General features: G+C 46.2%; 1 protein-coding gene across 4 annotated transcripts in view; it reads right to left on the reverse strand.

Moving 5' to 3' along the window:
• Nucleotides 1-17,247: 17,247 nt before the first annotated feature.
• The window catches only part of DISP1 (dispatched RND transporter family member 1), a 213,047-nt gene continuing 207,644 nt past the window's right edge, over nt 17,248-22,650 (reverse strand). For all 4 annotated transcript variants that reach the window (XM_068541778.1, XM_068541779.1, XM_068541777.1 and 1 more), the window contains exon 8: nt 17,248-20,873. In XM_068541778.1, the coding sequence (XP_068397879.1) occupies nt 17,262-20,873 (3,612 nt within the window). In that variant the 3' untranslated portion in view covers nt 17,248-17,261. The remainder of the gene's footprint in view (nt 20,874-22,650) is intronic.

The raw sequence follows: 22,650 nt of genomic DNA on the forward strand, positions 1-22,650 counted from the left end.
TTCGAGGCTACTAGACTCAGAAAGGCACATCCTGCAGCTGAAACCCACACCAGCTGCGGCCGCCTGGCGCTCCCTAAGGAAGGGTGGGCCCAGCGCAGCTGAGAGAGCGAGGAGAGGAGCCGGAAGGAGGGAAGGGCAGGGCTGAGGGCTGGCCCCGGGGGAGATAAGCCTCTAATGATGGCAGCATCTGATCTGCCTCTCCTTCCTGCTAATCCTAAATCACAACAGTGTGAAATCCGAGCAAGTGTGAACGCCTTGGGCTCCAGCTGTTTTTCATGTCAAGCCCCAATCCCAGCCTGTCCAGCAAGAAGCCCCGGCTCTGGGGACGCAGCAGTGAGATGCTGCAGGGCTGTGGCCCAATCCCTGCAGAAGCAGAGGAGGGACGCCCCAGGCTGGGTACACCGTGGGGACCCCATCCTGGTCTCTGTTGCCCGGCAGGCTCTGGTTGGGCCCCCTGTTGCGGTCCCTCTCTCTCCACAGGGAGCCCGAGGACCCGGCAGGAGCAGTACCGCTTTGGCGCCTGTTGGAAGCGTAGAATCTCAGGCCCCATTTCCTCCTTACTGACTCAGAATCTTCTTTTTAACAAGATCCCCAGGGTATGCACACACACACACTGGAATGTTTGAGAAGTACTGGCCTGATACGTGGGTTCTCCATCCTGCCCCTGCCTGGGGAGCTTGGAAACACACACGTGCCTCCTCCTGCCCCTGCGGGCCCTCAGTTCTGCCTTCCTACCCTTGTGAGTTTCCCGGGGCCTCTGGGATGCAAACCACGCAGCGGGGGATGGACAGGGGCAGCTGCCTCCCCGGGAAGCTGGGACCCTGGGGAGACTGCCGGCCAGGCCAGGCAACAGGCCAGGGAATCCCCTGGGGGCAGCTCAGCTGCTGGGGCTGGATTAGGGAGAGGCAATGACCAAGGCAGCTTCCGGGGGATCCTCAAGCACACAGATGAACTGGTCCCTGAACCCAGCTCAAACGGCCCTCCGGGAGGAAGTGCCTGGGGAAGCCCCTGCTGGCCCTGGGTCAGAACCCGGTGCCGGGAGAGCTGGAGACCGATGACCTGGGTTGGAATTCAGTCCTTGAACGGGGCTGGGAGAGTAAGGGAGCAACGGGCCAGGGCAGGGCGCTTCCTGCCGCCCATAAGGAGAGGCCAGGCAGGGCCGTCTGGCCCCCGCTCTGCGGCTCTCCCTGCCCTGTCAGGGCCTAGCTGGTGTGCTGACAGGTAAATGTAAGTAAGCGCTCTGTGCTTTTAGAGCTGAAAGGGTGTAGGAAGCTTCTGGCAACAGGCCCCTTTCGGTGTTGTTGCCGCCTTCACAGCCCTCCTTCCTCTGCCGTGCTCCCCCATGCGGCCCGGGGAGAGGCCAAGGCCACCTCCTGGTGACTCTGCTCCCCGCCATGGGGCTGATTGAACAGGAGGGCCCACCTACCCCGGGGGCCGGGCTGGCCCACCCAGCTGTCAGGTGTGCAGTTTGCCGCTGGGACTCTGGGAGCCCGGGGCGCAGAGCGTCTGGGGCTGTGGCCTCAAGGCAGAAGACCCATTCGGAGCGGCCCCGATCAGCCTGTACGAAGGGCAGAGGAAGCGGATTCACATCAAGCAAGAGGAGATGGAGAGAGGCCGACACAGAGACAGGCGATCGTGTCACCCCAGAGATAGAGATGGAGCCTGGCTGGGGGTAGTTGTCTGGGTGCCAGCCCCCGGGGAAGCCTCCCCTAGGGTTCCGTGAGGCACCCCGATTCCTCTCACAAAAATCTTCCCACTGAATTGGAAAGAGATGGAAATTCTGGTCTGTGCAGGCGCATCATTCTTGTAAGATCCCCAGGCCGCACAGCTTGACAGCCCTGGGCCTAGAGGCCAGGCCGGCTCCGGGGATGCCCAGCCTTCCTCGCCTGGAGGGCGACCTCTCACCTCTCTCCAAGGGGGTCCTGGGAGCTGAGAGGAGCGCAAGGATCACAGGCGGCCCTGACTTTGGTCCTAGCTCCAGGGGGGCGTCTGGATCCCATGAGGTCTGCCGGCTGCCCTCCTTCCTCAGGAATCCGAGGCTTCCTCTGGCCCCCTGACCTGAGGTGAGGCCGCCCGCCGCCTCCCAGCCCCTGCTCCTTCCCCACATCAGGCAACAATTGTGCTCTGGCCCTGGGATAGCCCAATATCCAGTTTCCAGGAAGGTGGACTGCATTATTTGAACCTGAAACACACCAGGGGTAATAAGATCGCTCTGAGAAAGCTGAGAAGCCTATAATTTATTGAGAAGAGCTTGGCAGACAGAAACCACCAGCCTCCACAGTGACCCTGGGGAGGCGGCAGCGCTGGGATTAAAGGGTCATCATCTCCTCACTGCAAAGTGATTCTCTCTCAGTCGGGAAGCAGGGACCTGGGGGCCCCAGAGCAGGGGACGGATGGTTGCCAGACTTCATGACGGGACCCAGGCTCACCCCATAAACTGCTGAGACACGGTGGCCATTTCTGAGGTCCTGAGGCCCCAGTCAGTTGCTACTGGTTTCTGAGAATGCTTGTCATTCCTGACTTCACCCAGATACCCTCGTCAAATGCCCGGGGCCTCCCTAAGGCCTTTGGGATATTTCAGACGCCCTTGATCTACCATGATGGGGGCATGCTCTCCAGCCTCCTGGAGAAAGCCCAGGACTTTTCCCAGCCCAAACACTCAGTTTACCGGCTAAGCCCTTTCTTATGAAAACCCCAAAAGTTCAGAATTCAAACATGTTGAGGGGCAAGTAGAGACAGTGTTTACAATGGGCCGAAAGGGGATGCTGAGTGGTGGGTCTGTGATCTAACGAGAAGCACGAGGTGAGATGCTGGATTTGCTGGGGTTCCTCTTCACTGAAAGGGACCAGAGGAGAGCGAGGGATTGAGGGATGCAGGGAGGAACCTGCCACGGTTGGATTCCACCATGTGCCACTGAGCCCTTCAGACGTCTTGGACCGTAAGTGTTACAACCCTCCTCTTCAGATGAGGAAACCGAGATTCAGAGAATTAGTGTCCACGCTCACAAGTCCGTCTGACTCCACCGGCCCGGGCTGAGTGGGCACAGTCTGGCCTCGGCACCCCGGTCCTCCACCATCAAGCCTGCATCACAGCCCGTCAGCACTCATTGGCCTGTTCAGTTAGATTTGCAGAGAAGAATGGAAATTAAGTGGTGGAGGGAAAGAAGAAAGAAGATAGTGACGGAGAAGGCCGGGGCCTGGGAGGAACGAAGGAGGGAAAGGGGCATGTGGATGGTGACCCGAGTCAGCTGGACGGCTCGTCACCAACCCCTCAGGGCCTCTCTCCCGACCTGTGGAAACCCGGTGTCTGAGCGTCCACTGTGACTCCACTTTTCACCGAGCTGCTTGGGTGATGCTCATGTTTATGAAAGTTTGAGAACCACTGAGGCCTGGGTTGGACTGTCCACTGCGGCAGCCGCTAGCCATGTGCAGCCATTTAAGAGGCAATAAATTAAAATTCAAAATTCAGTTCCTCAGTCACCCGAGCCACATGTTAGGCGCTCAATAGGCACCTGAGGCTGGTGGCTATCGGGCCTCACTGTCCATTTCCAGCTCTGCCCTGTTGCCCAGACACAGTAGAGGTTCGTGCCCCCTCCTCGGGGGTCCTCCCTGCGTCCTCAGAGGGTCCCCATTGCAGATTTGGCTGGGGTCTGCGTGTGTCTAACAGGGACCAGCAATGTGGGCCAGCTCCCAGCTGGTGTCCCCAGCTCCACCCAGGCTCCAACCCAGACCTGCAGTTCCTGGTCACCAGGTGGCCACTATGTCCCCTTAGGCTCTGTCCTCCAGGGTCTCTGCAGAAGAGGGACCAGTGTGGAGAGACCAAGTGCCTTGGGACAGGTGGCCCCCATTCATGTTCCTGCCCTCACAGCCAAGACGTTGCTTCTGAATGACAGGGGAACAAGCCTGTGGGTGTCCTAGAGGATGCCCACCTGGGACCAAGGTCACACACAGCCTGGGGAGGCAAGCAGCGCTGTTCCCACTCACAGCCCAGACCCAGGCAGGCGAAGGGATGGGCTTCAATTGCCAGTGGTGAGGGGGGGTGGAGCCGGACTTGCGTCCCCACGGCCAGGGCTCCCAGGCCCTTGGTCTCCCTCTGCGCTGTCCCTCCAAGCCTGGCCTGGGAGCGTCCTGGCCTTCGGTTCACAGGACAAAGCCCGTGTCCTGGCCCTTCCTCTTGTGGGTCTGGAAAAGATGCCGAGCAGGGCCCATCTCGCTGATCAATGTCAGGATATCCCTTCTTTCCAGTTAAAAAGAAATAGCGCGCTCAGGAATTTCCAGGGCTGGGGCGGCCTCCTGTTTACTCCTCTCAACCTGCTCCGGCCCATAGATAAGGAGGAGCAGCCCATTCTCTCCCTGTGCCCTGCGTGTTTCCTGCCCGACTCCAGGCAGCCGCTTCCCAGTGGGCTTTTTCCCAGGGGGTGAGGTGGGCGCCACAGGGCCTTCAGTGTGAGAAAGCAGGGGACGGGGGTCCAAGGCAAATACCAGCAAGCAGGACGGTGGCAAGAAAGGGCCCAGGCCAGCATGGCCCCGGACACCCTGTAAGAATGAACCCACAGTAAACCACGTCACTTTCTGCAGAAGACAGGCCCCTTCTCCCCCTCCAGGGCCGCCTTAACTCTGCACCTGATGGCAGCCCAGATAAGAAGCTGACCAACCCCACTGGCCACCCAGCCAGCTGACACCGTAACCGAGAAGAACAAACCTGACTCCATATTGGATCTATTCCCTTAGCTCTGACCCTTGTGCTCTGTGACCTGCGCTTAGTCATGCTGGCTCTGCACCTTTTGTAAAAGAATGTTGCCGATAGCCTGAAATACACACGAGAGCCCATTCTCAGGGCTCTGACCTTTAAAGGCATAGCACTTTTCCATTCTCATAGAGATAAAAAGTTGCAGAACAGAGAATAACAATAGTCTTGTTGAAGCTTTATGGGAACATTGTGACCAGATCTCGGCATTAACAGCTGCAAGAGCAAATGATTCCAGCACATTCCAGCACGAAGAAGTCTGTAACAACCAAGCACACGCCCTCGCCTTTTAGTACAAAAGAAGCCTGAATTCTAACTTGCGTAAGATGGTTCTTTGGGACACTAGTCCACCATCTTCTTGGTCTGCTGGCTTTCTGAATAAAGTCACTATTCCTTGTCCCAACAACTCGTCTCTCAATTTACTGGCCTGTGCTGCGGCGATCAGTACCAGCTTGGACTCGGTAACAGCACCAGGCAGAGCCGGGCAACAGCAGGTGGCCTGCCAGGCAGGCACCTCCTGGATCCAGCAGAGACAGATTCCTGTGACCCAGATGGACACTGCAGGCTCTGTCTCCTCTGTCTAGCTCACCCTTAGGCAAGCTGGTGACGCCAGTCTTTGCTTTCCGAATGTGGCAGAGACAGGTCATAGGCTGTTGGCTTAAAAGATCTACCCCGTTTCTTGTCCTGAGCCTCAGCTGATGAGCTGGGTTCCCTACTAGACAGTAAAACTGTCCCGCTCAATATTCAATTGCTGGTCTCAGTCTTTGTTTTTGTTTTAATAAAACTTTGCTCATTAAATAAACAAAAAATAATTCTGCCTCTAACTCCAAAGAGGACAGAGATCTAGAGCATCATTTACCCACAAGACTGGCCTCACGTGGCCTCCGTGGTTTAATCCCCCCTCCAGGCCCAACACTAATCCCAGCGGACAGGCCCGGCTCTCCTAAATTGTTCTGGGCAGCGGAAAATCTATCTCAGGGTTTTTTCCTTAAGATACGACTCCCCTAGGGCACGGCAACCTGCAGTGACTAGAATCTTCTTTGTATGTCAGGGCTCTGAATCCACCTCCTGTTATTAACGTGGACGAAGAGCCCAGGACAAGCCCAGCAGGCGGTGTGAGCTCCAGCAGAACTGTCTCCATGATGTTTTTTCCCAGCTCCTTGCATTAACAAATCATCTTCTCCAAAGGAAATCAAAGGACTTTAATGGCGTCTCTCATCCCTCTGCCTCCCTGCCCCTCTTCTTTTTCAGACGGGCAGGTCTCACAGGGAAGGCGCTGGGGGATTAGGCACAGCCTTGCCTCCATCCCGGCAGTTATGCGTTTGGGTGGAGCTGTTTCCACTGTTAGCATTTGCTGGGGAAGTGGATGTTTCAGAAGCTATGAGGTCCAAACATTATTACTGGAATATTTAGAATACTTGTAAATATATGAAGACTCAGTGGCTTCTGGGTAGAGCTTAAAACACCAGGGTAAATCCTAAACATGATTGGAACTCACGGACCTCAGGGACTTGAAGACAGGTATTGGCAGAGAGGCCAGTGCACCTTATGTTTATTTCACTTCTTGCTCATTCCTTTTATGAAGGGGAGACTGATGAGATGGTAAAAAGCCTCTTTCTCTCCCCTTAGAGTTCCCATGTTATGTTGATCAGTGTTGTTTCTGAATTGCAGACGACAGAATCTCTTCTAGCTGATTTTCAGCGGGTGGGGATTTACTGAGGGATATTAGAAAACTCACTGAAATGTCGCAAAGGCTGAAGGCACTTATTCCAAGATCCCAGGAACAACTTCTGGCCCCTCACTGAAGAATGGTCCTGGGAAGGGAGCTACTGTCATCTACCAACCCAGAAGCACCTGCATTTGCAAATAAATGTCCCGATCCCTGCTTGTGGCATCACTTTCAACCCCAGATCTGACGTGGTTACATTGGATTAGTAGAACCTGTCATGTGTCTGCAGCCTTGTGACACTCCTAGGGAGGCTGGGAAGCAGTGTTTTGGATGCTATAATGGGAAGGTAGACTCACAATACGGGGGAAGCTTTCAAAATATGGAGATGCTGTTAAAATTTGGGGTACCCATGGATGGCCAAAGTCCACTACACATGAAGAATCCCCTTTCCACTAATCACTGGGGGAGACAGGAAGTGTAGATTCAGATCTGCATTTTCTTGATCTGTCTTCATTCCAGAAGCCCCTTGTTCAGACTTTAATTTTCAAGGAAGTGAGGAAGTCCATAGAAAAAAAGATTTTGATTTTGCTGTGACTTATAGATTCTGTCATTCTTTTATAGTCTTCCTGTATCAGGTGTGAGAAATTTTAACAACGATCCTCAGTTGTTAGAGATGGTCCCTTAACCAGGCTACATTCTTTTAAGTGAACTCTTGCCTGTGCAGTTTCTTCCATCTGGACTGTAGCTCTCTCCTCTGGTCACCACCCACAATACCTGGACCAAGTGTTTGCATGTGGGTCTGGGAGCCTGACAGACAGACCTGGGTTAAAAATCTAGTTCTGCCACTACATAGCTATGTGATCTTACAAAAGTTTCCTGATTTTTCTTCTCAGTTTGCACATCTATAAAATAGGGATAATATTGCTGACTTCAAAAGGTTATTGAGGGATTAAATGGTTAATGGATGCAAAGGGGCTACATGGATAGAGAGTAAACCTTCAGGATTCCTTCCCCCTTTCCCTTCTGTTTCCCATGACATTTTGTACACACCTCGATTACAGCAATTATGCTGAACAGTGCCATTTGGACATTTAATGTTTTTCTTTTCTTTTTTTTTTTTTCGGCCGTGCCTTGTGGCTTGTGGGATCTTATTTCCCCGACCAGGGATTGAACCCGGGCTACGGCAGTGAAAGCGTGGAGTCCTAACCACCGGACCGCCAGGGAATTTCCCAATTTTCTTATTCTAAAAATATTTAAAACAAAGTTAAAATCACTTACAAGCACTTTGAAAAAAGTATAGAAATAACATGAAATTACTCCTTCGTTAATAATTAGTCCCACATTGGACTCTACTCCCCAAAGGGACCCTCTGCTAAAAGGTCTGTGTATATCATTCTAAACACTTTATTCACAACTCTTTATTTTTTTCTCACTTAACAATATACCATAGTTAGCTTATAAATATCTGCATCATCTTTTAAGGGCAATACAAAGAATTTCATAGTTTTGTTTAACCAGGGGTCTATTGGTGGACATTAAGTTTGTTTCAAATTCTTGTCACGAACATCTGCATCATACTCATGCCGTCCTTTCTGAAGGAAAGATTCCTAGAATGGGACTCTTGTATCACAGACTATAAACATTCACAATCATTGTCAGAATCTGCCCTTTCAAAATATTGTGTTGATTTTCACTCATCCAAACAGTGTCTCTTTCCCCACATTCTCTCCAACGCTGGACTTTATCCATCGTTAAAATTCTGGCCAAACTGATTGGTTAAAATGGTAAGTCATCTAGTGAGCAGATTGTCCATTTATATTCCTCCTTCTGTAAAGTGCTTGTTTATATCATTTGCCCATTTTTCAACTGGGGCTCCTTTCCTTTTCGATTTGTATGATAGAGATATTCATCCTCCGTCTGTTACAGGTGTTGTTATAAAACTGCTTTTTCCTCCAGGCAGTCATTTGTCTTTTGTAAAGATCTGGTTACTCCTCTGGGCTCTTGGAAAGCATGGACCTTATTGTCTGCAGGTACCGCTCCTGAGACAGCAGTTGGCTCAGTGCAGGATCTCAGCAAGATCTGTTGCATAAATGAGTGAATCTATTGTACAATAGATGACAGGCAAGTCAAGGAAAAGTCAGTCTGTATTAGTAAAAATTCCACGTTAGGAGATTTTAAAATAAAATGTATCTTCTGAAAAATGTGAATAGTGTTTGTCCTTTTTCTGAAGTTTTCATTTTCAGTTCAGTTCATTGCAGTAAAAACCACTGTGGATCTTGAGTTTTGTTTTTCAACTCCTCAAAATAAATATGAAATGAACTTTATGTGGCAGTATTCACGTGTATAAATAGTAAAAAAAAAAAAAGTCTAGAAAAATATGTATCTACCTTGAATAAGAACTAAATAACGATTAACAGGCTAATGAATAATTGCATCATGAGAGTGGTCATACAGACTGTTAAAATTAAGATAACATCAAGGAATGATTAATTATTTTAAAAAATAACTTAATCATGGTATGTTCATATCCTGGAAAAAACCTTGGGCTCCTAGCTTGGCACTTGTCAGTTGAGTGATGAAGTTAAGTCTCTTAACCTCAATTTCATCATTAAATAGGGCAAAAATATCTGTCTAGACTACTTCAACCATCCATCTGTAATAGGGAAGAACAAATCTGACTCCATATTGGCTCTGTTTCTTTTACTTTAACCTTTGTATTCTATTGCTTTTGCTACAAGTTAAGAGTGTTGCCTATAGTCTGAAATGTACAGGATAGCCCATTCCCAAGGCTCTGACCTCTAAAGGTATAACACTTTTCCATTCATATAGAGATAAAAAGTTGCAGAAAAGGGAATAATATTTTCTTGTTGGAGGTTTACAGGAACATCATGACCTGACTTAAGTGGACAGATGTAAGAACAAAGGATTCTCACACCAAGAACTTTGCAGCAACCAAACACACCCCCTCTCCTTTTAGTATAAAAGAAGCCTGAATTCTAACTTGCGTAAGATGGTTCTTTGGGACACTAGTCCACCATCTTCTTGGTCTGATGACTTTCCGAATAAAGTGACTATTCCTTGTCCCAACAACTCGTCTCTCAATTTATTGGCCTCTGGTGTGGCAAGCAATATGAGCTTGGACTTGGTAACACATCCATCCATCCATCCACCCAACCATCCATCAGTTTACTTATTCATTCATTCAAAACTTAGCAGACACCTCACAGTGTAGGTTGAATTAATTTAAATGAGGATCATGTAAAGGTAAGTTACAAACTATAAACAAATATTCTACAACCATAATACGAAAGATAACTTTAAACAATATAGGTTATAAAGTTGGGGTAGAAAATATCTCTGTGGTACCCCAAGAATATAGTGGATGAAAACATTGATACAACTTTTGGAACATAAGTAAATACAGCTTATTTAAAACAGGATGATGGTCAGTCATAGTGAGACAGACTGGAGTGGGATAAAGTTTTTATTATACTGAAGTATTTGCACAAACATATATACTGAAAACATGTATGTACACACATTTACATACTCTACAATATACACAATAGTTGTAATGCAGGCAGGTATATAGATGGCGTCTGTGTGACACAGAATCAGCTCACCAAGGATGGCTGCTCAGTCTTTGCAGGTTGTGCTCCAATAAGACCAGAATGACATGAGGGGCATAACAACTCCCGGGACAGTGATGTCTATAAGTGGTAGCTTTACCAGGTCTCCTCTCATTTCATCCTTGCAACCCTGTGAGGTAGGTATTATCAGCTTTATATATGGGGAAGCTGAGGTATTCAAAAGTGGTTGGTCTTGCTCTTCAACCTAAGTCTTTGGTTTTTAAACTCCAAATCCCTTGATATGTTTTAAGGCCTTGCTGCTTCATATCAGGATGATTCTAAAAATGTTTGAGTCTATTTGAATCCTAGTTTCAATATTTTTCATCTCTCCCACTAAAAAAAAATGTCTTACTTGTGCAATTACTTGCTTTGCAAATTCCTTTTTCTTGGAGGGCATCAATTTTGCTTTTTAAAGACTTTTTAAGCTTTCTTGAAAGCAGAGGTTCTACATCATCAGAGGCCCTCCGCTGTGCCCTGAATGCAATGGACTTTGGGTAAAGTTTTGTTACTTCAGCACAGCAAGGTGCTGAAGAGTGCCTGATCTCAAGAGTTTAGTCTAGTGAGAGAGACAGATAATCAGACAATTACAATAGCAGGTGATGGATGCAGATGGCAAACCTTGGTATCAGAGAGACTCCCTACTCTAATTACCTGCAGCTCCCTTCAGAATGGCCCAAACTGCTTAAAAAGATGGATTAGTCGGATTCTCCCAAGACCCAAATATGACATCAAAACACAGAATATAAAACCTTCCATCCATCTCTGACGGTGCTCAAGATGAGTTCTCCCGGCCCAGGGTGGTTTTAAAGAATCAACCCACAGATGAAAAAAATTGCAGTTTTTGTTACCAAGGCAGGATTTGTGCCTAAATTAGTTTTTTCTGAATCATAGTGATTCAGAGGAAGGATTGAATTTTGTCTCAAAATGGGCTTTTCTAACCTCTGCTTACTCTCTGATGGCAACGTGTAGATATTTACCAAAGTGCTGTATAATTTGTCATGATTGGCCGGGAAGTCATTCAGCAAAGGAAATTTACTGTACCTACCAATCACAGCCTAGGGTCCTTTTCAGGGCAGGGCAAAGAAATTCAAGTTGGGATCTGTGAAAGACTTATTCAGCAATTCAAGATTATTCAGTATCTATCTGTCCTACCTGATATATGTGACTAATAACACATACACTCTTCAGAAAACTGAAGGTAAAGGGATCAAACTGTAGAAAAGAACAAACATGAGTGAACTTCAGTCTGAGTGAGGACATTGCCAGAGATTTGCATGTTTCTCAAAGCCTTTCCTCAGATCTCTGCAGGAAAGGAAATTGTGCGGGAGGGAAGATAAAGCTTGTGGCTTTACACATCTCCTCCTTTAAGGCTACATTGAATTAAGCGCTTGCTTGCTGCCAGAATGCAGACAACTAGGTCACCCCGCAGACCAGAGAGCTTCCCAAGGTAGAACAATGGCTCTCACGGGAGTGGGGCGCATCCAACAAAGATCACATTTAAGACTATTTAAAAACAGATGCTATTTGATATTCTCAACTAGTATTGAAAACATCTGGTAAAGTTTTGCTTAGAGGTACTCCTACTGGACCTGTTTTTTTTTTAATCAATGATATTTGTAAACGATCATGTGATGTTGCAAAGGCAGTAACACTACAGTAGTTTTTAAAATTCTTAGAGATTGGTTTTCTTAAGCAGGCTGAAAGGGCTCTTTGTAATCGTGTTTAGATTATTGATTTATGTAGCAAATCCTTTCCCCTTTAAATAGTGGAAAGCTCAATTCCATTTCATTGATCAAAAATGTCCAATTAGTGGATAGAGGTTGAGCAAATTTTACCCTGATTGTTACTTTGTTGCAAATTAAAACCAGCTCTTATAAGAACCTTACCCGGTTCCACAGAAAAATATCTCTTGCTGCAAAGAATCTACCCTTCACTTTTTGGAAGCTGTAGATTACGTTTCAGAAAATTACGTGGAAAAAAATATGATTAGAGGGGTAAATGTCACAGTATAGCTATTCCAGTAGATTTGAGGACATCAAGTGCAACTCCAGCTTTACCGTGATAGTCACAGGGTCAGGGATACCACAGAGTCATTAATAACAAGCACAAAATCATGAAATGCATCCAATTTTAGGTGTCAGGTGAGAACAGTGGAGGTGTTGACCAGCATTTCAAACGCTGGCTTAAATCCCCTAAGAAGAGGGCAGGTGCTCTACAGAGCTCCTATTAACAAGTTGGGCCACTGACTTATCTTCTTACTGAAAATTAAAAGTATATGGTTCCCAAGGTTCCCTAAAAGAAAATCCTTGTGGAACGTCCAGGCTTGGAAGACTCATTTCTTATACTATGACTTCTGAACTCAGAATATCATTGCTTTATTTCCTGCCCCACTCCCAACTTCATACAGCACTCTCGTGCCCCCAATCTCAGGAAGTCAGACTTATGGGTAGCAAACATCCACCAGGCTCTGCTGAGTTAGGAAACCATGTCCTAGTTGGCACTTGTGTTGTCAAGTTCATGTTCTAACTGATGGATTAGGGGAGTTGAAAGAAACGGTGTTGATTTTGGTTACTTAATGAGTTGTTTTTATGTGTGCATGCTGTGTTTTCAAAAGCCGATGAAAAGAGAAATGACACTTTTTTCCCATGAAAAATCCAAAATTAGGGCAGTTAAAATATTGTTAAGAACAAAAGGCACAAGATTCCACTAATCAACCATGGATATACATTACTTATCTTTTTTTTCCTATATATTCAATGCAAAGATAGGAAACTTCTTAGTGTACAAAATTAAACATTAATGAAAGTGGTTGTTTCATAAAAAACACTGTAGATTAACATAACAACTAGAGATAAACTAAATGCCAGCAAACATTTTGGAAATACCCACTAGGGTATAAAGGGTATTTGAACACGATAGTTCTTTCTGCATTAAAAGAAAAAAATCCCCTCTTGAGATTCAACAAATTTCTATTTTCATGACTATGTCCGAATCTTATGAAGAAAACCCAATGGAGTCTTTGGATTTTTTTTAACATAGACTTAACGTTTTCTTCTAAAATGACTCTCCTCATTAAAGAGAAAAGGCACAGCTGTTTTTAAACTCATTGTTTCCTCACATTTCCTTCAGAATCTGTCCTAACCCCTGGCAGAAAGATGGTTTCCATGTGAGACTATGTGAACGAGGAACACTTCCTAATCTCCTGTAAGACCACATTTGTAAAACTACTCTTCAAATCACCCGTTGCAAAAGTTTTAAAATTGGGAATGATTAAGGCTGGGGCAAAGATTATCGTAATGAAATTTAATATAATAACAGCTTAGCAAACTTTAAAGGACGTTGTTTTAGGAGGATGTGCATTTTATAGCAATTATACACAAGAAGTGAATATACACAGATGAGGCTCTGTATATTATCTTGCAAGAAAAAAAAAAGGGAAAAAAATAGTTTTGAATAAACTATTTCAAATTGTTTGAATAGTTTATTTCAAACAATACAGCTCTTCTCTGTGAAAAACTTTGTGCTCTTGGCCTATTACACTTTTCAATCAAGTAGGGATTTAAAAAGTGACCTTGCAAGGAAGAAGTCAGGAACAAACTTGGTAACACGGAATCAAACCTCAGAGGTGTGTTCTGTTGCAGTAACAGAGAGTAAGGACATCCTTTTCATGAGCAAATACCCTTCAAGTTACAAGTATTTCACAGTGAAAGGACTCTTTTCCCCTACGTACAATTTAGCCTCTTCTCTGCTTTGCAGTCCCTCTAGGACAATGGATGAAATGTCTTTGTGAAACGGAGCTAGAAATAGTGATCCCTTGCTGCCCAGCAATGAGGAATAATTTTTTTTTAAAAGTTTTCTAGTCCCAGGTAACAAATTCTCTAGAAAATTCCTGCATGAAAAATACAGTCAAATCAAAGTCCAAAGTCTGTAGATGAAATCAATGTGGCAAGGCTCCGGCCACAGTCAAGGTTGAGGGTAATTAAGCAGAAGGGGTGGGGGTGGGAGGGAAGACAGGCCCCTCTGGCATCCTGGAACCAGAGCAGGTGCGGAGCAGCCCAGGACTGAGGCCCGAGGGAGAAGACAAAGGACTTCTCCTCTCCTCCTCCTAGGGCCCTTTCACTCCAGTTTTTATTTTCTAAATGAAATGACAGCTCACCTGAAAGTCTTTCAGGTTGGACTCTCTGGAAAGAAGTTTGCTTCTCCTTTGCCCTTCAATTCAATCTGTGTCCATGCTCAGTTAAAAAAAAAAAAAAAAGCAAAAAAAAAAAAAAAAACAACAAACTTTTGGGTCACTACATTTTCACTGGCCAACTTTATGTTTACACATTTCAGAAGAAAAACAAAGAATCTAGTGTTGGGGATTGTGAGTCCTATTTTCAAGTGTTCCCTTCTCTTCCTTGGATTTTTCTAACAGAATTAAGTGCAGTACAAGAAGATCAGCTCGGTGCTTTGTGTCCACCTACAGGGGTGGGATAGGGAGGGTGGGAGGGAGATGCAAGAGGGAGGGGATATGGGGATATATGTATACGTATAGCTGATTCACTTTGTTATACAGCAGAAACTAACACACCACTGTAAAGCAATTAGACTCCAATAAATATGTTTAAAAAAAAAAAAAGAATTAAGTGCACTAGAGATGCACATATGATCCTGAACGTCAGGGATACAAAGGAACTGGTCCGAAGAGGCAGCTTAGCAGCAGTATGTGTGGGAGAGACCTAGTGGGCTGAGTTTCCTTGAAGCTGCATGAGAGGCAGCTGTAAGGCTTGAGCCAGAAGTTATTTCCATCTCTAAGTGAACTACCAGAAGTACCATCCTGTCTCCCTGGGGCTGGTCCTCCTTCCTGTGCTGTATTGGAGTCTGTTTTGGGTACCACACTTGGGCAGGGAGTTTGATAACCTTACTTATCCAGAGACCATAATTGCTCAGTCAGTGTTTGAAATGCTTAAAACCTGGTCACGAGAAGAACAGTTGAGTGAACTGGGGATGTTAGTGGGAGGACATGATTACTGTTTTCAAATCTCTTTAGGGATGCCATCTGGCAGAGAGATGAAAGATGTGTGTTTTCACTTCAGAGAACAGAATGAGGACCAAACAGTGTAGAAAAACTACAGGACAACAGAGTTGGGTTCAACCAAGGTAGTCAGGTAGTAAGTTTCTTGTCACTGAAGTATTCAAGCAAAAGCTGGAAAGCTACTGAACGGAAATGTGGTTTGGTGCAGGTGGGTTGGAGTCAATGAATCACAAGACCCCGTCCAACTCTTTTTTTTTTAATATTTATTTTATTTATTATTATTTCTTTTTGGCTGTGTTGGGTGCTTGTTACTGCGCACAGCTTTCTCTAGTTGCGGCGAGCGGGGGCTACTCTTCGTTGCGGTGCGCGGGCTTCTCATCGCGGTGGCTTCTCTTGTTGCGGAGCTCGGGTTCTAGGCGCGTGGGCTTCAGTAGTTGTGGCTCGCAGGGTCTAGAGCGCAGGCTCAGTAGTTGTGGTGCACAGGCTTAGTTGCTCCGCGGCATGTGGGATCATCCCTGAACAGGGCTCGGACCTATGTCCCCTGCATTGGCAGGTGGATTCTTTACCACTGCACCACCAGGGAAGCCCGCCCTTCCAACTCTTGACAGCTTTTTTCAGGTCCTGAATAATACGCAGATCTAAGTTGGAAAACCATTCTTAGAAAATAACTTTTGGAAAGAACGTTGTATTTAGGAATATTCCCTCCAATATTCTTCAGAGGACCAAACTTCCCAGACGGAAGAAGAATGCAGTGGAACTCTCCCTGTCTGGGGCAGGAATGCACACAGTATCAGATGACACCCTGTAAGGAGGTTACGTCATCTGAAGAATTACCCAGAAAGTGTGCTCCAACAGCTCAAGGACTGGAGCTTGAGTTAATACAAGACGCATGAGTGTCATTTAAGATGATGGCTGCAGGCTCAGCATTTCCAGGTGTTAGTTGCCCAGTAAAATCATCCGTGCACATTCTGAGACACTTGAACCCAGGAGAAAGCAGCCGTCCGGACACATCCCCTGAGGGGCAGAGATGGAAACAGACCTGCATAGAACAAGTTCCTCTATTCTGACTGCTTCAAGGGGCTGGGGCTCATCTGACCTGGGGCTCTCTTGGTCAAGATGCAGCTTATCTTAAGAAATGTAGCACAGGGCTTCCCTGGTGGCGCAGTGGTTGAGAATCTGCCTGCCAATGCAGGGGACACGGGTTCGAGCCCTGGTCTGGGAAGATACCACATGCCGTGGAGCAACTGGGCCCATGAGCCACAACTACTGAGCCTGCGCGTCTGGAGCCTGTGCTCCGCAACAGGAGAGGACGCGAGAGTGAGAGGCCCGCGCACCGCGATGAAGAGTGCCCCCACTTGCTGCAACTGGAGAAAGCCCTCGTAAAAGAAATGAAGACCCAATACAGCCAAAAATTAAAAATAAAGAAAGAAAGAAAGAAAGAATTTTAAAAAATAAAAAGAAATGTAGCACAATTTCAGGTAATCACCTCTCTTCATCTGTGCTTTCCCTTCTGTGACACTAACATCACTGTCGCCTGACACAACATGGTGCCCATGATTCCTGGGTGAGTAGATGTAACCATGGAACAACTGTACCTTTTGGCTAATGTGGACAAAAGACACCAGTTTGGATATAAATGGGTCATTGGCTTCATGTAAAGTCTACACGTGCAGACAGGTAGAATGCACTATTTAAATGCTTGGTGATTCATTTCTGAATGAAGCCTCACCAAAAATAGAAATTTTAATGTTGTTTAGTTACTGGAGCCCAACTGAAGTAGCTCTCTTAAAATCAGTGTTTGTTTTGAGCCATCAAAAGTCCTTATTACTGACAACCAAAGGCACCAGAATAAGGGTATCAGGTAAATATAACTGCCAAGCAGAAATGAAAGTTCTAGATAATTCAAACTCTAAATCTCTGACTCACTGCTATGAGAGGCTAGAGAGAGAGAGACAATAACTTTTCAAGCTGGGTATAAATGTAAAAAAACAACTGTACTTTTTGAAAATATAAAATTCCAAATGGCTAACACTTATTAGATAAGTGAGTTTGTTGATTGTTCATATGGAATCTAAAAATATCTCATGGTTTTTGACAAAGTTAAACATGCTTGTTCCTGTATTTTTGGACTCCCTTTCTAAACTTCTGGATTTGACTTCCATTTCAAAGGAACAATTGAGGCACTGGTTTAATACAATATTTATTAAAGTGTTTTTATTAACAAACTTTCGCCAGAAAGTTCCGAGTGTGTTAATACAGCAGGCACGTTGGCTTCAATGTTTGGTATTTGACAGTCCACAGAACTGCACTTAACTCTCACAATTCTGCCACAACTTTGTGGATTGTTTGGGCAGGACCTATAACCAGCCTCCCCCATTAAATGGTTAAAGATGAATTTGGGTTCATTCTGATTTAAGTGTTGTGAGTTTACGATGACATCCGTCTGTGACAGGCTTGGCTCCACTTGCCTTTCTGCCTTGTCAGTCGGACTCACTGAACTGGAGTCCTTGTTTGCAGCCCCTCCACTGCCCTCCACGTTCCCGATGTCTCTGTCTTTACAGAGTCCCCTTTGGTGACTCTCAGGAGCACAGCATGCTTTGTGTAAAGCTCCAGCGCTTCTGCAGACCAGTGACGACGGCTCTGCCATCTTTGGAAGATGCTCTTCTAGGCTCTGAAGACTGTGTACGCTGGTCTTACCGAGTTTTTCTTGGGCCTGAATGTGCTGACCTGGGTGGTGGAAAAAACTCCTGGGCAGAGAATTCTGCATTCCAGGAGGTTTCACTCTGCCCTGTAGGCAGGGACAGTGGTGGATGTGTGGGATGGGATGCACGAAGCCCTCGGGGGCCTGGTGTGCAGCCTTCAGAGGGGCCAGGCCGTTCTGGACGTGCATGAAGCTGCTGGCAGTCGGAGCGCAATGGTGGCACAAGCAGTCACCCATCTGCTGGCAAGACGGCAGGCCATATTTCAAAGGTTTGTAGGCATTTGGGCAGCTACATCTCTGATTCAGAGAGAAGAAGTGACACATGGTGTGCTGTTCAAGAGAGGGCTGCAACAAGGCAGAGCTGGTTTCATGTTTGGTGCTTTTGTTGAGTTCGCTGTTGTAAGCTGCGTGTACAGGCATCCCTAAATTCTTTGCCTGGCTGTTGAAAAATTCAGAGCAGATGTGGGTCTCTTCGTAAGTGGTCTTCTCGGAGGCCATACAGCTGTGGGCTGCCAGAGGTTCTAATTCGTAAAACTCGTGCTCCATTTCAGCTTTTTGGCCCCTGGGATCTAAATGATAAGCATTCACGGTGTGTGTCTTGCTTTGTCCCTTGTCACCAGGACTTGTCGACAAGGTGTGGGAGAAGGCACTGCACTGGAGTTTTTTAGGTAAAGGAATCTGACCACAGGTACCCTGCGGCCCAAGGCAGCGGCACATGCACTGAAAAAAGAAGGTGGCGAAAGCCCAGCTGATACACATGATGAGCATCATGAAGGTGCCCAGCTGGGTGTAAGCCAGAACCGTGGAGGGCATCATCATGGCCCCAGCCACGAAGGTGGTGAGTGCGGCCATGGCAATGGCAGAGCCCATGCGACTCAGAGAGAAGATCACCTTCCCTTCTCGGTCGGCATCCGGGGCCAAGCGGTAAGCAACCCCGTAATGGACGGCAAAGTCTACAGACAGGCCGACCGCAACCGAAATAGTGACCGACTCCAAAACGTTTAGCTCCCAGCCCAGCAGGACGAGAGAACCAACGGTGACGAATATAGTCCCGGCGATCGAAATGATGGCGTAAAGGCTTATGATGACGTTCCAGGTCGTAAGCAGCATCACGCTAAAGGCCACGGCCACGGAGAGCCCCATGGCGATGAGGGTGCCGTCGGAGAGGCTGTCCTGGAGGTCATAGAACTCCAGATTGCTGACAAACCAGCCGTGGCTGAGGCCCTCGGGTGCAGAACTCAGCTCGTTGGAAATCCACGAGTCCACCTCTTTATAAAACTGATGCATCTTTTCGTAAGCCAGTGTGAAGAGGTAGGTGCTTTGGAACTCTAGCACGACTGCCCTGATGGTATCATTGATATCAAACCTCGGCCCTGGGGTTTTGCTATCCAAATGGTAGCCCGTACTCCTCTCCAGCTCCATGATGGCTCTCTTGATGCACAGTTCGAAAATCTCTTGCTTATAGGGGAAGCTCCAGTGGCTGCAGCACGGGTACAGGGTAGGCTCGTCGCAGTCCTGGTTTTCCATCCACTGCTTGAAGGTCTCAATGAAGCAGCTGGTGAAGTCCTGTTCGTCAGTCTGGTGAAAGAATGTCTGATTTCTCAGTTTTTGACAGAACTGCAAAATCCAGACCTGGGAAGCTGGGCTGGCGATGTTAAAGCCGCTGTCTAAGGTCAGCTTCCCTTTGCTCTTAGGGTTTAGGGGGTTGCCATTGTCTTCTGGGGACACACCCCAGATGACCGTGATGGGCATGTGGAGCTCCTCTCCGTGGTGGACGCGCTCGAACATGAAAAGCTTTTTGTACTCGGCGTCGTAACGTTCAAAAGGGTGGGACGACCTGAACACCTGGAACTCGGACAGCTCCAAAGAGGGCAACTTCATCTTTGGGTTTATGCAGACGATGTAGGCCCCGCCCACAGTTAAGGCCAGGAACCAGACCAGCCATAGGTAGCGAAACTTAATGACGATGCACGGCAATACTTTTTCAAAAAAAATTCGAGACGCTTCCGAGATGGCAAAAAGGACTTTGTGGCACTTCTGACAGGCCGCTGTCCAGCAGCTTTTGTTATCGTATATTTGCTGCTGGGGCTTCTTGAAGCAACTGAAGATATTGAGAAGATACCGCTCGTGCAGGACAACCACGGCCGGAAGCCATGTGACCATCAAAACGTAATTCACCAGTATAGCTGTCCCCGCGTATACCCCAAAGCATCTGATGGCTGTGATATTGCTCACGTAGTTCGCGTAAAAGGCAGCCGCCGTGGTAAAACTGGTGACGAACATGGAGAGGGCGGCGTGTTGCAGCGTGACGCTCACTGTCTCTGAGGTTTCCGCGTGAGGCTTGTCAAATTTGGTGTAGTTCCAGACGTCACACAGGACAAAGGCATCATCCGCTCCAATGCCCACCAAAATAATGAGTGCGGTGAGGTTCATAAAAGGGAAAAATTCAAAGTTAAACACCACGCGGTAGAGAAAATAGGACACGATCAAGGAACTGATGACGGCAAACATGGTCATCAGAGTGATAAACATGGACTTGGTGTAGACACACATGACTGAAAGGACGATCACGATGGCGATGGCAGGATACACAGTATCCATCAGAAGATAATCCTGAAATAAACTGTGCTTGATCCCAAACTCAATCCCGGTGATGGTGGTGACGCCGTCGGAAGCGTTCCAGTTTTCGAAGTTGTCCAAGTAAATGTTCATCATGCTCTCCCCTTTCTCTGTGGGCGAGAAGAGCATGCTGTACTTTAAAGCGGGTGTGTAGTCGGCTGTCTTTGGGGCCAGAAAGTCTTTGTCCACCAAGTAGTGGAGGATCTGGTACACAGCATTGTACTTGGTACATTTCCGTGGCACGTTGGTGCACTTGAGCTGGTCCTTCCTCCGGGCTGCCATGTCCCAGCAGTCTGGCTCCAGGGTGCCGTTCTGGTAGTGTTTGGCGCAGGTCCGAAGTAGCTTCAAGGTATGAGAAACGTCTCGCTCGACGATTTTCTGGCAGGATGATCTGTTGTTCAGAATAGCGATGTAGTTCCCCAGCGTCCAGCTGGGGCAGCAGGAAGCAGCTGTGGTCCTCTGGCAGAGATCACCAAACTGGGGATGAGCTCTGATCTGCAGAGACAGAGACACGCGGAAGAACTGACGTTTAAAATCAGTTCACAGAAAGGTCTGAATGACGGTGGCCTTGAGGGACAGGAAAGTTACAGAAGTTATAGAATCATCCTCTGAATTAGGTATCAGTTTGAACACAAGGTGAGATTTCCCCCCAGATCTGCTCTCTTCTGCTGCAGAGGGCTCACTAGGTTACTTCCTTTTGAACAACGAACTCCTATTTGGGGATGACATACAAGTGTGAAACAATTTCAGTCAATGCCAGTTTGGTTTCAAAAAGGAGGTAAAATTAACACCTCTTTAGTAAACAAGCCGTTTCAAAGTCACTTTAAAAAGCAATGAAATGGATAGGCTGTGAAGCTTATGTATGTATACCTATGGGATTAATTAAGAGAACAATTGCCCAATTGATATATAAAACGAATTTGTGGCTTTGCCTAAAATTTCTGGTAATCAGCATGAAATTTTTGGTGACAAAGGTACTATATTTCAATCAACTTGGAGGCAAAGATGATATTCTCTAGATAACTGTCAGACTCAAAAAAGTGATTCTGGTGATATCAGAGGAGTGATGCCAAAGACGCATGAAAAACCTGGAATAAAATTGTTTCCTGATATATGAGTAGAGGGGGAAAATGTTTGTAAATTAAAATTATATGTGTGTATATATATATATATATACACATATATATATGATCTTAAATAAACATATAAAAGTAATAAAATACTTCAGTAGGAATTTAATTATTTCTTCCACATCTTTCAAAGTTTATTCAAGTTGGCTAACTCCCTCCTTTTGGGGAACTTTCTGTTTTGGTAAACAGGGGTCTGCTGCATATTAGTAAGTATAACAATTCTGGATTTAACATGGACAGTATTTCATTTAGAACACTATTCCTGGAGAAGGCTTTCCTTCTTATGGCTGTTCTTGTTATAGAAAATTGAAATTTGTTCCAATGTCAAAGCTGGCATTGCTAAGATTAGAGTGAAGCCTGCACAATCCCATCATCTTAAAAATCTATAAATTACAAATGGCCCCTCTTCCCTGAGGGTGAGAATAAGAAATATCCCCCTGCTCTTGAGCCTGTCCAGAGACTTCTCTGGAAGTGCCAGGGCTAAAGACGACCCACTCCTATCACTTTCTCTCATCTCTATTTACCAAAGGTTGTTCCAGGGAAGAAACTCCAAAGTTCAAGAAGGGCATGAGTATCTTTTTTTTCTAATAAGATTAAAACCACCCTTTCCCTTTTATTAAAGTAGGCTTTATCAATCATGCATTGAAATATTTTCTCAAAGTAGAAGAGAAGTTGGCACAATTCACCTCTTTAGAACTTTGGCTTATCCAAGAACCAAGTTACTAGTAACTTGGCTATGAAGACACTTTACTGGGACTTATTCTGCAGGGGCAAGGTGTAGATGAAAGGAGATTGGCCACGTATTGGGAATTGCTGAAGTTGGGTGACCTGCACATAGGGATTCATTCTACTATTCTACTTTTGCCTCTGTTGGAAAATTTCCATAATAAAAAGTTGGGTTTTTTTTTTTTTTTAAGCTACTCTATTGGGGGTAAAGAAAAATGAGTCAAAGGGTTATTATACAAGTGTACTAAAATAATGTTGATTTTAGCAAAGGTTTAATTTTTAAGCTCATTTTAAAAGAGCGATAATTACTTGACATTTCATAAAATAAGATAATTAATATTTAATTGTTTCTAGGTAAAAATATTCACATGTGCTAACTCAGGGGAAACTGAACCACCTAATAAATAACAGGAAAC

The sequence above is a fragment of the Eschrichtius robustus genome, chromosome 3 (genome assembly GCF_028021215.1).
Source record: "Eschrichtius robustus isolate mEscRob2 chromosome 3, mEscRob2.pri, whole genome shotgun sequence".
NCBI classification, from domain to species: Eukaryota; Metazoa; Chordata; class Mammalia; order Artiodactyla; family Eschrichtiidae; genus Eschrichtius; species Eschrichtius robustus.